The 12,806-nt window shown below is 42.8% G+C and overlaps 2 protein-coding genes across 11 annotated transcripts; both read right to left on the reverse strand.

Annotated features, from left to right (window-relative positions):
* Positions 1–200: 200 nt before the first annotated feature.
* LOC100830052 (protein WEAK CHLOROPLAST MOVEMENT UNDER BLUE LIGHT 1) lies at positions 201–8,964 on the reverse strand. 10 transcript variants are annotated; one of them, XM_024458345.1, is made up of 6 exons: positions 5,541–5,878; positions 5,302–5,451; positions 5,098–5,227; positions 4,017–4,759; positions 2,567–3,350; positions 201–2,323 (listed from the first exon to the last, which is right to left on the reverse strand). In XM_024458345.1, the coding sequence occupies exons 5-6, from the start codon at positions 3,317–3,319 to the stop codon at positions 497–499; spliced, it is 2,580 nt and encodes an 859-aa protein (XP_024314113.1). In that variant the 5' UTR covers positions 3,320–3,350; positions 4,017–4,759; positions 5,098–5,227; positions 5,302–5,451; positions 5,541–5,878; the 3' UTR covers positions 201–496. The 10 variants fall into 10 exon arrangements, with proteins under 10 accessions (XP_024314113.1, XP_024314115.1, XP_010229079.1 ...); XM_024458347.1 differs by having other exon boundaries at positions 2,567–3,364; XM_010230777.3 differs by lacking the exon at positions 4,017–4,759.
* Positions 8,965–9,741: 777 nt separating this feature from the next.
* Positions 9,742–12,136, reverse strand: LOC100830358. Its single transcript, XM_003558604.4, has 3 exons — positions 11,608–12,136; positions 10,790–11,207; positions 9,742–10,309 (listed from the first exon to the last, which is right to left on the reverse strand). Exons 1-3 carry the CDS (start codon positions 11,668–11,670, stop codon positions 10,188–10,190), a joined length of 603 nt encoding a protein of 200 aa, XP_003558652.1. The 5' UTR covers positions 11,671–12,136; the 3' UTR covers positions 9,742–10,187.
* Positions 12,137–12,806: the final 670 nt, after the last annotated feature.

A 12,806-nucleotide genomic window follows, 5' to 3' on the forward strand; every position in this document is an offset into this window, starting at 1 on the left:
TTTCTGTCCGTCCTACCGGCCAGCTACGTTTGGTCCGTTGGGATAGTCTTTCTCTGTTTCGTCTTTGGCTTTTTTTCTTGTTTCGACCTAGGTCGCATGTACATTTACTTGGTTTTTCCTTCTAATATTGCATGGCAAGGCTCCTGCCTTTCACGGCAAAAAAAAAGATAGATATACAGGATAAAACTAGGACCATAAGAAACAACAGAGAGCAGAAGATTCCATTCACAGTTTCAGATATGATAACAAGAGCCAGATGTATTGCCCGGTCATCTTTTCCAGCACACCAAATTGATCGACAAGTCAAACTCAAGATCCAATTACAAATTTACAAGTTTTCGGTTCAGACCTTTCTATGTGAAAACTTCACAGCAGACAACACACGACCTGAAAGTTCTGCAGCACGCCAGTTGAGTAAACACGTGAACTTTCCTTATTGCAAAATGCTCAAACATGTCATGGTTCTAAAATATCACCGAGAGGAGAACACGTTATGTTATTCCACTGCTTTGAGCCTCCTCCTGGCCAGGAACATAATGACGCGGCGGAGGAACGGCAGCTTCTTCGCTTTCTTCGTCTTCACATACAAAGATGAACAATCAGGGCTGGCCCTGGCTGACGTCTCGGACAGTGGATGAATCAAGGCACAACTATCTTCTTTGCGTGTGCCCTTGGTGTTCCCATTGTGCTCGGCGATGACCACCACCGCGTTTGAAGGTTTAGTTTCAGATTTCAAAGCTTCACTAGCCTTACGACGCTGCCCATTCTCCTCCCTCCATGTCCTCAACTCTTGTTCCATGGCCATTTTGCCTTCAATGGCAGTGTCAGCCTGCATTTTGGCAGAGAACAATGCTCGTTTTCGTTCTTCCAGAACTTTGTACATTTCGCTCATTCTTGATAAGCTATGTGACTCGGATGCCTTGGCCACCTCGACCTGTGCAATTGAACAAGCTATCTTCTGGTGCACAAGCTCTTCTGCCTGACTGGACTTCTCAATTAGAGATGCGTGCTCATCAGAGTAAATAGTGATAATTCGAGGAGAGCCTTGTTGTTTGACCAAACTCTCCTCTAACACTCTGAGAGCGTCAAGAGCCAGTCTCTCAGACTCTTTCGCTGCCTCCATCTCCTTCAGAACTGCTTGGAGCCTGAATTCCATAGTACTCAGACAAGCCGTCGCTAGCTCCACTTCTTCCTTGGTCTTTCTTAGCTTCTCCCGTGCCTTCATAGCAACAGACTTTGCCTCATCAGTTTCCTGGACTGCAGATTGCAGAATCTTGGGTAACTCGATTGTTCTATCTCGGTAATCCTTTTCCTTGACCTGAACTGACTCCAGTTCCTGCTGTGCCAGCTTAATATCCACCTTGAGAGACCGAATGGTGATTGATGCCATTGCTTCCAGCTGCTGCATGGTGGCAAGTGCTGCTTTCTCTTTGATTAGTTCCGACTGGAGTGATGCGGCAGTAACTTTCAGAGTACATATTTCATCTCTCATCTTATCAATGCTCTTCTTGTGTTCCTTTAGCTCATTTCTTGATAAAATGATTTCTTCTTGCGTGGTCTCATGAGTTCTGTTTTCTTGTTCTTGTGCTTCCTCAATTAGCTTTGCCTCCACATGTGCAGTTAGCTCTTTGTTGAGCTTCAGCAGCAAGTTGGATGATGTCTCAAGCTTCGATTTCAGGTCTTCAACAGAAGAAAGCTTCTTGTCAAGTTGACTTAGCTCCTCTTCTGCTTGTCTCAGGTCCTTCTCCCACGTAAGACAGTCCTGGTCTCGAGCTAAGGATGTAAGCATCTTCTGCTCTTCAGCATCATGGCACGTGGCACGAGCCAAATTTAACACTTCCTTCAGTTTGTTGAACTCTACCCTGAGCTCCTCTGCTTGCCTCTCAGTCTCTCCGGACATTATGACGGCTGCCTGAGATTTTCCAACAGAAATGTCCAGTTCGATCAATAAGGAATCGTACTCTTCCTGCACTCTTTGCAACTCGTCATTGACCAACTTCAGTTTGGACACCACTGCTTCGTGCCGTTCTTGGATATTCTGCAAAATCTCCTTGCCTGCAGCACTATCGTTACTGCTAGCTCCTTCCCCCATCTCTGGTACAATAAACTGAAAGAAATACAAATCCTCCTTCGCCTGTGCCTCTTCAGTTTGCGCCCTCTCTAGGCCATGTTTTAGCTCTTCAATTATTTTATTTGTTTCGTCAATCTCATTGAGTACAGACAGCTTTGCAGCCTCTGTAGATTCTGCTTGCTGTTTGCACTCTGAAATTTCCTTCTTCAGCCTACCGACCTCGAGTTTGACAGGGTCACTCACCTCAGTAACCTGGGTATACCAAGAGTGGTAAGCGTAGATAGAGAAAGTTTTGCTATGCGCAGATAGAAAATGTTAGTTTTGTTAAGCGTAGATAGAGAAAGTTAGTTTTGTATGTCTATAAGTTTAAGTGGTAAAGTATGGCCAGAGAACACTATAAAAATTACAGTTATTGATACAATTGAAAAGATAGTTTGTCAAGTTGTATCTGAGAGAATTAATGTAACAAACAAGAGATGGTATGCAGTGAGTTACCTGCACTGGTTGTGTTCTACGTGTTTTCCAGTTGATGCTACCACCAAATCTTGAGGCGGCCACCTTTACCGATTCAATGGGGTTCGTTGTATCAACAAAGCTTCTATCTGTTCTGAAGTAATTCCCGCTGTTCAATCTCCGCACAGGTGCCTTCTGTCGAGTGTCCCCTAGGCTCATTTGGCGTTCAGGCAATCTATGCATGACCCGTGGTTTATCTTCTTTCACCTGTGTTAGGATAGCAGGTGGCATTTCACAAGTAACATTCTCAGAATTAGAACAGGAAGTACCATCTTGGACATTATGCAAGGGTGTACACTGGACCTCCTCTATAAATCTAACCAAAGTCGGAGACATTGCATGGGTTTTTTCTCCCGGAGGTTGCATTGACATCAAATCACTGATGCCTTCATTTGATTCATAAACTTCATTAGAGGCATCAGGATTATCTTTGACTGATGGAAACCCACTGCTGTCTACTTCTGATAAAACAGTTATGGAATCACCAATGGGAGCCTTTTGTTCAACCAGTGTTTCTAGCAGATTGCATTTGCTGTCAATCAACATAAAGCTTGCAGGAAGTGCATGGTGCATTGATGCCTCAAAATTGACATGTAATGTTTTCTCAAGGTTACCCTTGTCATCTTCATCAGTGTCTATAGTTGGCTTGGGCTCTACAGAATTTTGCACAGATGTCGGTGAAGACAACGATGCTACTTGAGGGGAGTCACCAATTTCAAGATTCTCCTCCACCATTCTTCAAGTATCAGTTTGATTTTTGTAGTAACTGTGGAAGAAACACTGAAGATGAGCCAATAAATAAGTTTGAGTATCAGTTTATTATGCCAAATAGTACATGCATGAACTGTACACACACATAAACTCTCATCATCAAGGGAAGTCATGAAATGTCAGATTGTTGATTGAATCAATGGATATCTAGAGTCAGTATTGTTTTATTGATCTCGATACTCATCCAAGAATATAGAAGAATTGTAATAAGTTGATAAAATTTTATCCATGGTAACAAGAGTAAACCAAATATGTTTTCTCATGAATTATCTTGATAAGCCGCAAAACGTTGACCTGACTATTTGTCAGTCCAAAGCTACTTCTAGATTAACTATTTTGGCTGAATTTCTTGGACATAATAAAAGGTGGGCATGGACATGCAAACAAATTCCAAGACCTTCCAGATTTTGGTTTACTTTTTGGTCCACATAAGAAAATATTGCTTATCCATAACAAGAAGTAAGTGAGGTCTTGATATGTGAGAAATACCATGGTTAAACACAAGACCTCCAAAAATATCCAAACAAAACCTCAAAGAACTCATGAAAGGAAACAAAAATATTAATCAAAAAAGAAAACACGAGCACAACAGAAAACCACGCACAGGTTGATCAGAAAGTAAACAAAAGCTCTAATGGCATAAGCAAGCACTGAAACTTACTCAAGAGTCAACACACTCGTGCCTGTATGTTTTGTTATTGAAGGATGAAGGATCTTCAAAATGAAGGGAGAGAAGACTGGGCTAGGAGAAAGAGGTATGGCAGTTTGTGCAGGCAGTGGGGAGAGAAGACTGGAGACATGATTGAAAGAGTTGAGGCAGCGGAGAGCCACCTGTGAAGGGTGGAATAGAACCAATTTAATAATCATATATAGGGAAGACTTGGACCTATTCCTCTCTAATTCTTTGCTTTGATTTGTATCTGTAGTTTTTTGTACAATATGTTTGCTTCTTTATATCAACGCTACTGGCACAAGCTGGATGGTTAGGGAAATTGTGTGCCACCATGAAGTAGGAACAACTGTATTGGCAAATATTCATACTGAACCTCATGATAGTTGGGAATGGCAGAAAAGCACTGCGCTTCGGCCTTCAAGTTCCTTCCGCTGTAGTTTGGTTGGCATTTCGTTGGTTGAATCATACTTCATGTCATTCATTGCACGTCTATGAGTAAAGTCAAAGAAATTATGTGCAAAATGAAATTATCTTGCCGTCTTCTATGTAAGCCAGCATTTCTGAAGGAACTGATTGGATCTATTTTCATTCTTCTTTTGAGTAAGTCAAGCAAGAAGCACATACAGTTATAGAAAGAATTATCTGTACTTATCTCATATATTTCAAGTGGCAACAGACCATATCAATTTCCATGTCTTGATTTCTATCGTAAGAAATTACTGTGTATGTACCTAATCAATGAACGCAAGTAAGTACCATATGTGGAAAGAAAGACAAGCAATATTGGAGCATGCTACTCCCTCTGATCCTAAATTCTTGACTCAAATTTGCCCAAATATGGATGTATCTATTCTTAAAAAACGTCTAGATACATGTAATATTTCGACAACAATTTAGGATCGGAGGGAGTATTAGAGAGCAATCTTTACTGGGGATAAAACTGGAGATTGTTCTGGAATTCAGGCTAGATGTTTCTATCCTAACTATTTTGGGGGCATCATCCAAACTTTCTTTATTTCCATTGGAAAACGAAAACGGATACTAAAACTGATTCAAGGAACATTAGCACCTTGCCGCCTTAATAGATCAGTGCGAGAGAAATTGCAGGACTTCCTTTCCTAATAAAAGTGAGATACTTTGCAGGAAGAAAGATGTGTTCCCTGTTTGTTAAACTGAAGTCTTCACAGTAACATGGCAATCTGCACCACGAAAACAATAGACTGCTAAGGTGATATATAACTGTAAGAGTAACAACAAAGTGGCAAAGCCATACCCTTATATCACCATCATCATCAAGTTTGACGTCCTCCAAGATAAATAAATTCCAGAATTACAGGTGTCTGCACAATCTGGAGATCCTTTTGTGTTCGTGTACCGGTACTTGAGTTTGATAGAATGTATATTTCACCGAGATTCCTTTGACCTAGTTTGTCCACAATCTTCTCCAAATCAGATCAAACAATCTTCATAGATATCATCATAACAGCAATACAACAGCTGTAGAGCACTTACCATTTAAATGGAAGCAATCTTCTTTCGAGAATATAAAGACAATTTAGAAGCAACAATCCTGGTTGCATTGTCTGGGATGCAATGCAATAACTAGCCAGTCCAAAAGATTAAGCCACAGAAAATGATTTTGAATGTTTTTTGTGTCAAAAACAAATATACTGTCAACTGTCTGCAAACAAATACTCCCTCCGATCCATAATAAGTGTCGCTGATTTAGTGCAAAGTTGTAATAGGCTTAGATCAAAACTGCGACATTTAGGATCGGAGGGAGTATCAACTTAGACTTGATGTAGTTTCAACACATTCCCCAAAATTGCAATGCCTAATGTTTGACAAAAACTCCCCACTATGTTGGCCCAACTAAGCTGACTCCAGCATCTTTCCTCAATCCTTTAGCTTCCATATCCACACGCAGCCACTCATAGTCATTCCATTTACCAACTGAAGCATAGATGTTAGAAAGCATGACATAAGATCGTGGATTGCCATGCTGAGAATCAATGAGCAAATTCCCTACAGCCTCACCAATTTTAGAATTTCCATGGAATCTACAGGCTCCAAGCAATGACTCAAGCAAACTTTCTGATGGCCTGAATGACATTGACCTAACAACATCATAGGCTTCATCCAAGTGGCCACTCCGACCCAATAGATCCACCATGCATGCATAATGCTCCATCCTTGGTGTGATACCATGGTCGATCTGTAGGGATTTAAACAATGCTCTTGCTTGCTCCACAAAGCCACTATGGCTGCAAGCTGACAAGATAATAACAAAAGTTATGTCATCTGGCTTCACACCTGAGTCTATCATCATCGAGAAAATCGCAAGGGCAGACTCACAATCCCCATGCATACTGTATGAGTTGATCATTGCACTCCAAGTGACAGAATCTTTCACCACTGAGCTGTCGAATAGCTCCCTTGCAAATGATAAGCTTCCACACCTTGAATGCATGTCAATGAGAGCATTCACAACCAAAAGGGTTCCACCAAAGCCCTTCTGCAGTATGAGAGCTGTAACACATTCTCCCAGATCTGAGTTTCCAAGCTGCGCACATGCTGAGACGAGTGACATCATGGTTACTTCATCAGGTTTCATGTTAAGGAAGTGCATTTGCCTGAAGAAATCAAATGCAGTATCAGCCAGCTTGCATTGAACACAGGCAGATAAGATGGCATTCCATACTATGATGTTTCTTTCACCAACTGAATTAAAAAGTTTGCAGCTGTAGTCTACATTGTTGAACCTACTATACATACAAATGGCTGATGTGAAGAAAGATGTTTCTAGCGTGGAGAAGTTTCGAATTGCATAGCAGTGAACAGACTTTCCTTGCTGATGGTTCTGACAAACAGGTAATAAATTCAGTACTGTAATATGATTCGGCTCCTGTTCATTCTTGACCATTTGGCGAAACAAAGGTAAGATCTCCTCAGATAGGTTATTTTTACGGTATCCAGTCATCAGAACATTGTAGGAGACTGTGTTCCTAGAAGACAAGTTGTCAAAGAGTCGCTGACATGCCTCAACAGAACCACAGTTGCTGTACATCGTAATAAGTGTATTTGTTAGAGAAATGTCCATATTGCATCCACTTTTAACAGCCAAAGAGTGAAGTGATTCTCCAACTGTGGTGTCCTCTGCCACAGAAATACTGCTGATAAGGCCAATCAGGGTTACTACATCAAACTGCAAGCCTTCTTGCCGCATCTGGAAGAACAATTTTACAGAAGCCTCCAAGTCTCTAATTTCAGCATAACCAGATATTATTGTGTTCCAAGATATTAACATACGTACTTCCATTTTCTGAAACAACTTGTAGGAACTTGAGAGCTCTCCACAGTCACCGTACATAGCTAGGAGTGCATTCATCACACTCTGATTCAATTCAAATCTGTTTCTAACAGCATATGCATGGATAGACTTTGCCATCCGTAAATCTTTAATATGCCTACATCCATAGATCACCTTAATGACAGTTGTTGCATCAGGTGCAACATTTTCTATTTGCATCTTGCAGAATGTATCGAGAGCCATGTTCCATTCGTTGTTCACTAGGTACCCAGAAATTATGGAGTTCCACAAGAGATTGTTCTTTTCAGTACAACTATCGAAAAGGTGCTTAGCTGAATCCAATTCCCCAAGCTTCGAATACATGGAAACAAGAGCACTAACAACAGAAATCTGCTCTGCAAGGCCAAACTTGATAACCATACCATGCACAGAATCACCAAGGTTTACACCAAAAAAATCACTGCAAGTTGGAAGGACAGATATCACTGTGACCAAATTTGGCCCTAGTCCTGCACAATGCATCTGCCTGAAAACATCAAATGATTCCTTCCATTTGCCATGCTGCATGTATGCTGAGATCATGGAATTGTAAGATACCAGATCCTTCACATGTTGGAGATCAAACAATACTCGAGATGAGGAAAGGTCATCGAGCGCAGCATACAATGAGATCAATGCAGGTGCAAGGGATTCATCACCAAGCACCCCGCATTTCAGTGCAAATGCATGCAGCGAACCACCAGCATCCGAGTCTCCTGCTGCACCGCATGCACCGGCGATGCACACAAGGGTGCTAGCATTCGCCCTCATACCATCCTGCTGCATCTCCTGCGTAGCCTCAACAGCTTCTCGGAGACTCCCATTCAGAGAATACCCTGAGATCATGGCGTTCCAGGAAATCAAGTCTTTCTGCCCCATGAAATCAAACACTGTCCTCGACGCACCAATCCAGCCAGCCTTGGCATACATGTCAAGCAGAGCAGTCTGCACGCCGACATTGCCCTCGTGCCCTGTCCGCAGGACTCTGCAGTGCATCTCCCTCCCAAGCGGAAGGCAGGAAACGGCCGCGCACGCCTTTATAACCGGCGGGAACGTGAAGTTGTCCGAGCCGAAGGTGCACAGCGTGCGGTAGAGGTCGAGAAGCTCCCGGTGGAACCCGTGGTCGGAGAAGCACCGGACGGCGAGATTCAGCGAGTACACCGTGGGGCGGCGGCGGTAGGCTCCGGCGAACACCGACGCCGCGGACGCGGGCCTGCCGAAGGAGAGGTACCTGTCGACCACGGCCGTGACGACGGAGGTATCCCGGGCGATCGCGCCCGCGACGGCGAGCAGCGCGTGGAGCTTGCTGAGGCATTTCAGCGAACGGGTGGCGTGCAGGAACTCCGGGAACGCGTCGGGATGGGGAAGCGCGCGGGGTGGGGTTAAAGAGGCGAAGGATTTGGCTAGGGCTTGCTTGGATTTGGATAGGAAGTTCGGGGTTTCGAAGGATTTGGGGAGGGTTTTGTGGCGCGGGTTCATGCTACGGAACGAGGGAGCATGATCTTCCTCGGTTCAGTTGCGTCCGTTTGTCTGTCTTGTATCGGAAGTGTATGGGGGTTCAGGTGGAGGGTTAACCGTTCAAGTTCAAGTATACGGAGTATATACGTACTACTGTACAGTTTAGACTTTACACGGTAGAAGTAGATGAAATTTGACATTATCAAAATTATACATGGTCGTTCTATAACTTTATTGGGTACTCAAGCAAGCTTTCCTCCTGAAGACAGAGTTTCGGGTGAGCTAGCAAAGAAAGTCAGCAGTTAACCTACTATTTCTTTAGTTGATACAAATTGTGACCTAGATCTCGCGGATATATCGATTCCAGCCAACGATACACTATGACTTCAATTCGATTGATTCTTTACAAAATAGTATTTGCTATTTGTGAGGGCCGTCCTCTCTGTATAAGAAACCTTTAATTAAGAAGAATAGAGAATTCTTGCGCAACAGCGTAGATTTCTGGAATCACTTACTATTCATTTTTGTTTTGCATAGATAAAAGAAGGGGAATATTGATATATATTGGAGGGTATTGATATATATTATGATCTGATGTGCTTTCTTGGTACCCTAAATATAACATTAATACTTCAAGTTGCTGAGTTGAGAAAGAGATGGTTGAATCAAAACAATACCTTTTTTGAAGTTCAATTTTTATCAGAGGACAATATGAATATTATACCTTGTTCCATTAAAACACTCAAGGGGTTATACGATATATCAGAAGTAGGCCACTTCTATTGGCAAATAGGAGGTTTCCAAATTCATCCCCAAGTACTCATCACTTCTTGGGTCGTAATTTATAGGATCAAAATTATACATGATCAAAGTCACACAAGGTCATTCTGCAAAAACTCTGTTGGGTTTGTAGGATCATTCCCATCTTGGGGCAAATATGAACATTTCATTCACATTGCAAACATTAGTTGCCAGGGTACAACAACAATAAAACGCGCTGCATCAACAATATTGTCTACTACTAGTAAATAGTGAGTGAGCCTATTGTTCTTCTCACAGGATAGCGAACTGATAGAAACTGCAACATAGACAGATACATAACAAGAACCAAATATGTTAAATTGTGGACACCAACTCTTTCAGTCCTCTCCTCACTAATTGTGCATTTACCGAGAAAGATACTCTTCCATGCTTCCAGAGCCTTGCCTTCCAAGTTCTGACATATTTTGAGGCAGCACACAATTTTTCATATGTAACAACCCCAAACTAGAACACCAGGGTAAATGCCATTGGTATTCTAGTTCTAGTTGAGTGTGCTGCCCTTCACATCGACACTTGCAAGACTAAGTCAATTAATCCTGTGAATTCTCTAGATCATTTGGGCGCAGTAAGGGGAATCTCCTCTTCTTATATACTTTACTTGATTCTGCATCGACTTCCACCTCATCATCAGCGAAGTTCTGATCAGAGACCTCTGCAGAGAGAAAAGGAGCATCAGAAATGTATTTCATTGCAAGTGCTGCTTTGGAACATCGTTAGCAGGATTCAACAACATGCATATCCAACTGTTGCGAGCTTACAGATGCCATAGCTATAACCTCCAAGATCTCATAGTTATTTCTCAAGTCAGAAAAACAAGAAGCGGAAAATTTAAACATAGGAATAGTAATATCTCAGTCAACCATCATGGCCAAAATTTAAACTTAGAAGTACTTATTTCTCAGTCGACAATCATGGCCATCTGATTAAAGATCTTCACACCCCTTTGTAATTGCACGAACCTTAGTGATCAGATCGGATGGTCATTAGCGTCGACTTATAAATAGTTATTTATCAACCGCCTGAGAAATAGCGAAACCGGATTCTAATGTTCATGCCTCTACCCTAAAATCAGCAAATCATACTTGTGTACTGTGATGCACTAGATGTTGAACGAGGTAATTAAGTCAGCTACCTGTATTTTCATCAAGAAAGTTCTCTCCCTTGCAAGCTCCCAAGTCCCTTCCATGAGACAGCGGAGTCTTCCCTCGAACAGTCCGGATACCCGATTCATGATCGCCTGCTGATGTTTCTTCCCCATGATCTCTTTTATTGATGCTGCAATCACGCGGTCTATAATGCCGAATCCAGGGGCTTGCAGGCAGGCGGTATTCGCCCCCTACTCGGGCAGAAGCATTGGTCCTCTCAAATTTGAGCTTCTCCCACACTCCTCGCCGAAGAACCTTGAATCCATTGTCACTTGAATCGTTGCGATTCTCGTTGTGTCCGTGATTGTAGAGTTGATCGATGAAAGAAGCTTCCATCGAGCTTATATAACGCGTGTGGCTCTCATCTGTCCACCCCGCCGACATCAAATCCATAATTTGATTACCCTGTCAAAGAACAATCAAGACAATGATCAATTTATTTTCAGGATATAGGGAATTGATAACAGCATGAAGTACAGGAAAGGGATCCAGACCTCATGTACAAAGAGCACAATAGATATTTTAGTTTTTAATTAACAACGGCATAGATATTCAGAGTTTCAGACAAACAACAAGTGTCCTTTCGTTGCTTTTTTATTTATTTCTATTCTGAACATGATTTCTGACTTAGGAAAAGGCGTGACAAGCAATAATATCTCGTGAATTTACAGAAAAAGTTAAACAATTATGCGTATACAACGGTTCCGTAATGACCGCACGAAGTTGAGAATACACAGAACGTTTCTTCCAAAAAACAAACAAACAGGGGATGTGCTGCAAACAAGAACAATCCGTGGATTTTTACCTTGCCAATGCCGCCGGCCGCTGGCTCCGCCTTAATCGGTCGATCCAACGATACATCACCCATCTGGTTCTTCCAAAGTAGAGAAGGAACGAACTACTGGGGAGAGGAATTCCAAGGATTTGTATGTTTCCCTGAAACTACACGAGATCTCCCTGTAGATATTTTTTGGTGGACTGCAGAGAAGCAGTAAGAGATCAAGGAAGACCCGATTCGGGGCAAGGGGGACAGAGATCCCCTCGACGCCGAATGATTTCAGAGGAGAACGCAAACGAATTTGAACCCCAACAACGAGAAAAGAAAAACACACCAAAATCAAGACCGGGCAAATGAACCCGCAGGATTTAGGCGAGCGATCGATCGACGGAACCCTACGGATGAACCAGCCCTCGCAGGAAGGACGGGGAAATCGTGAGATTTGGCTGGGTCGGAATGGGAGGAGAGGAGGAGAGAGAGGTTGCAAGAGCACGGCAGCGGGCGGCGAAAGAATGACCAAGCCGCACCGATATTTAGGCAAGAAAAGGGCAGAGAGAGCAGCCGTGTGGTGGCCCGGCAGGGCTGGTCTTTTACGCCTACGTGCCAGCGCTTTTCCACGTGGCCTGCCGACACGTGGCGCGGCGAGGAAAATATCTCGCGGGCTCGCGGCAGATATTTATGCGCGGCCAGAAAGATCTCCGTGTGCGCCCGTAGAAGATTAGGACCAGGAGAGAGGAATCTGCGTGCGCGCTTTGCCATCTCGTAAACGCAGGCCGGCGGAACCTGCTTTTTAAGGCCTCGTTAATCTTTGCTTTGTCGTCTTTACCAACTAATCCAAGTGGCAACCTTGGTTAAGCGACGGCTCAGATGGAAATTGTTACTCGTAGTCGGCATGTGTCAGTGCTAGAGTAAATGTCCAAATCAACCTATGCAGCAGTGACAAAGACAGTTCATATGTGCGATGATAAACTGCGTAAGCGAACCGAGTTTTTTAGTTCGATGGGTTTTCCAACTAAATGAAAAAGGTTACTACTCACTCTATCCGTTTTGGATATGGACAAGGTTACTGCTACACAGCTTTCTTATTTCCTTCTCGATTTTTGTATAGTAGTGGCAGTATCTTTTTGGGGTCTTTTTATACAGTTCACATAATCATATTATTGCTCTGATTTAATACACGCTTACTCTGACATGTTCTGCTTGATGTTTTTTAGGGAAGCACTGTC

Source organism: Brachypodium distachyon, chromosome 1 (genome assembly GCF_000005505.3).
Source record: "Brachypodium distachyon strain Bd21 chromosome 1, Brachypodium_distachyon_v3.0, whole genome shotgun sequence".
Classification (NCBI taxonomy): domain Eukaryota; kingdom Viridiplantae; phylum Streptophyta; class Magnoliopsida; order Poales; family Poaceae; genus Brachypodium; species Brachypodium distachyon.

Bases quoted from the DNA above. Each gene is read 5' to 3' on its own strand.
- LOC100830052 (XM_024458341.1), bottom strand. From the start codon at position 8,856: ATGAACCCGCGCCACAAAACCCTCCCCAAATCCTTCGAAACCCCGAAC.
- LOC100830358 (XM_003558604.4), bottom strand. From the start codon at position 11,670: ATGGGTGATGTATCGTTGGATCGACCGATTAAGGCGGAGCCAGCGGCC. The intron at 11,208-11,607 runs GTAAAAATCCAC...GTTCTTTGACAG, and splicing joins CGGCCGGCGGCATTGGCAAG to GGTAATCAAATTATGGATTT. The intron at 10,310-10,789 runs GTAGCTGACTTA...TTCTCTCTGCAG, and splicing joins CTTTCTTGATGAAAATACAG to AGGTCTCTGATCAGAACTTC.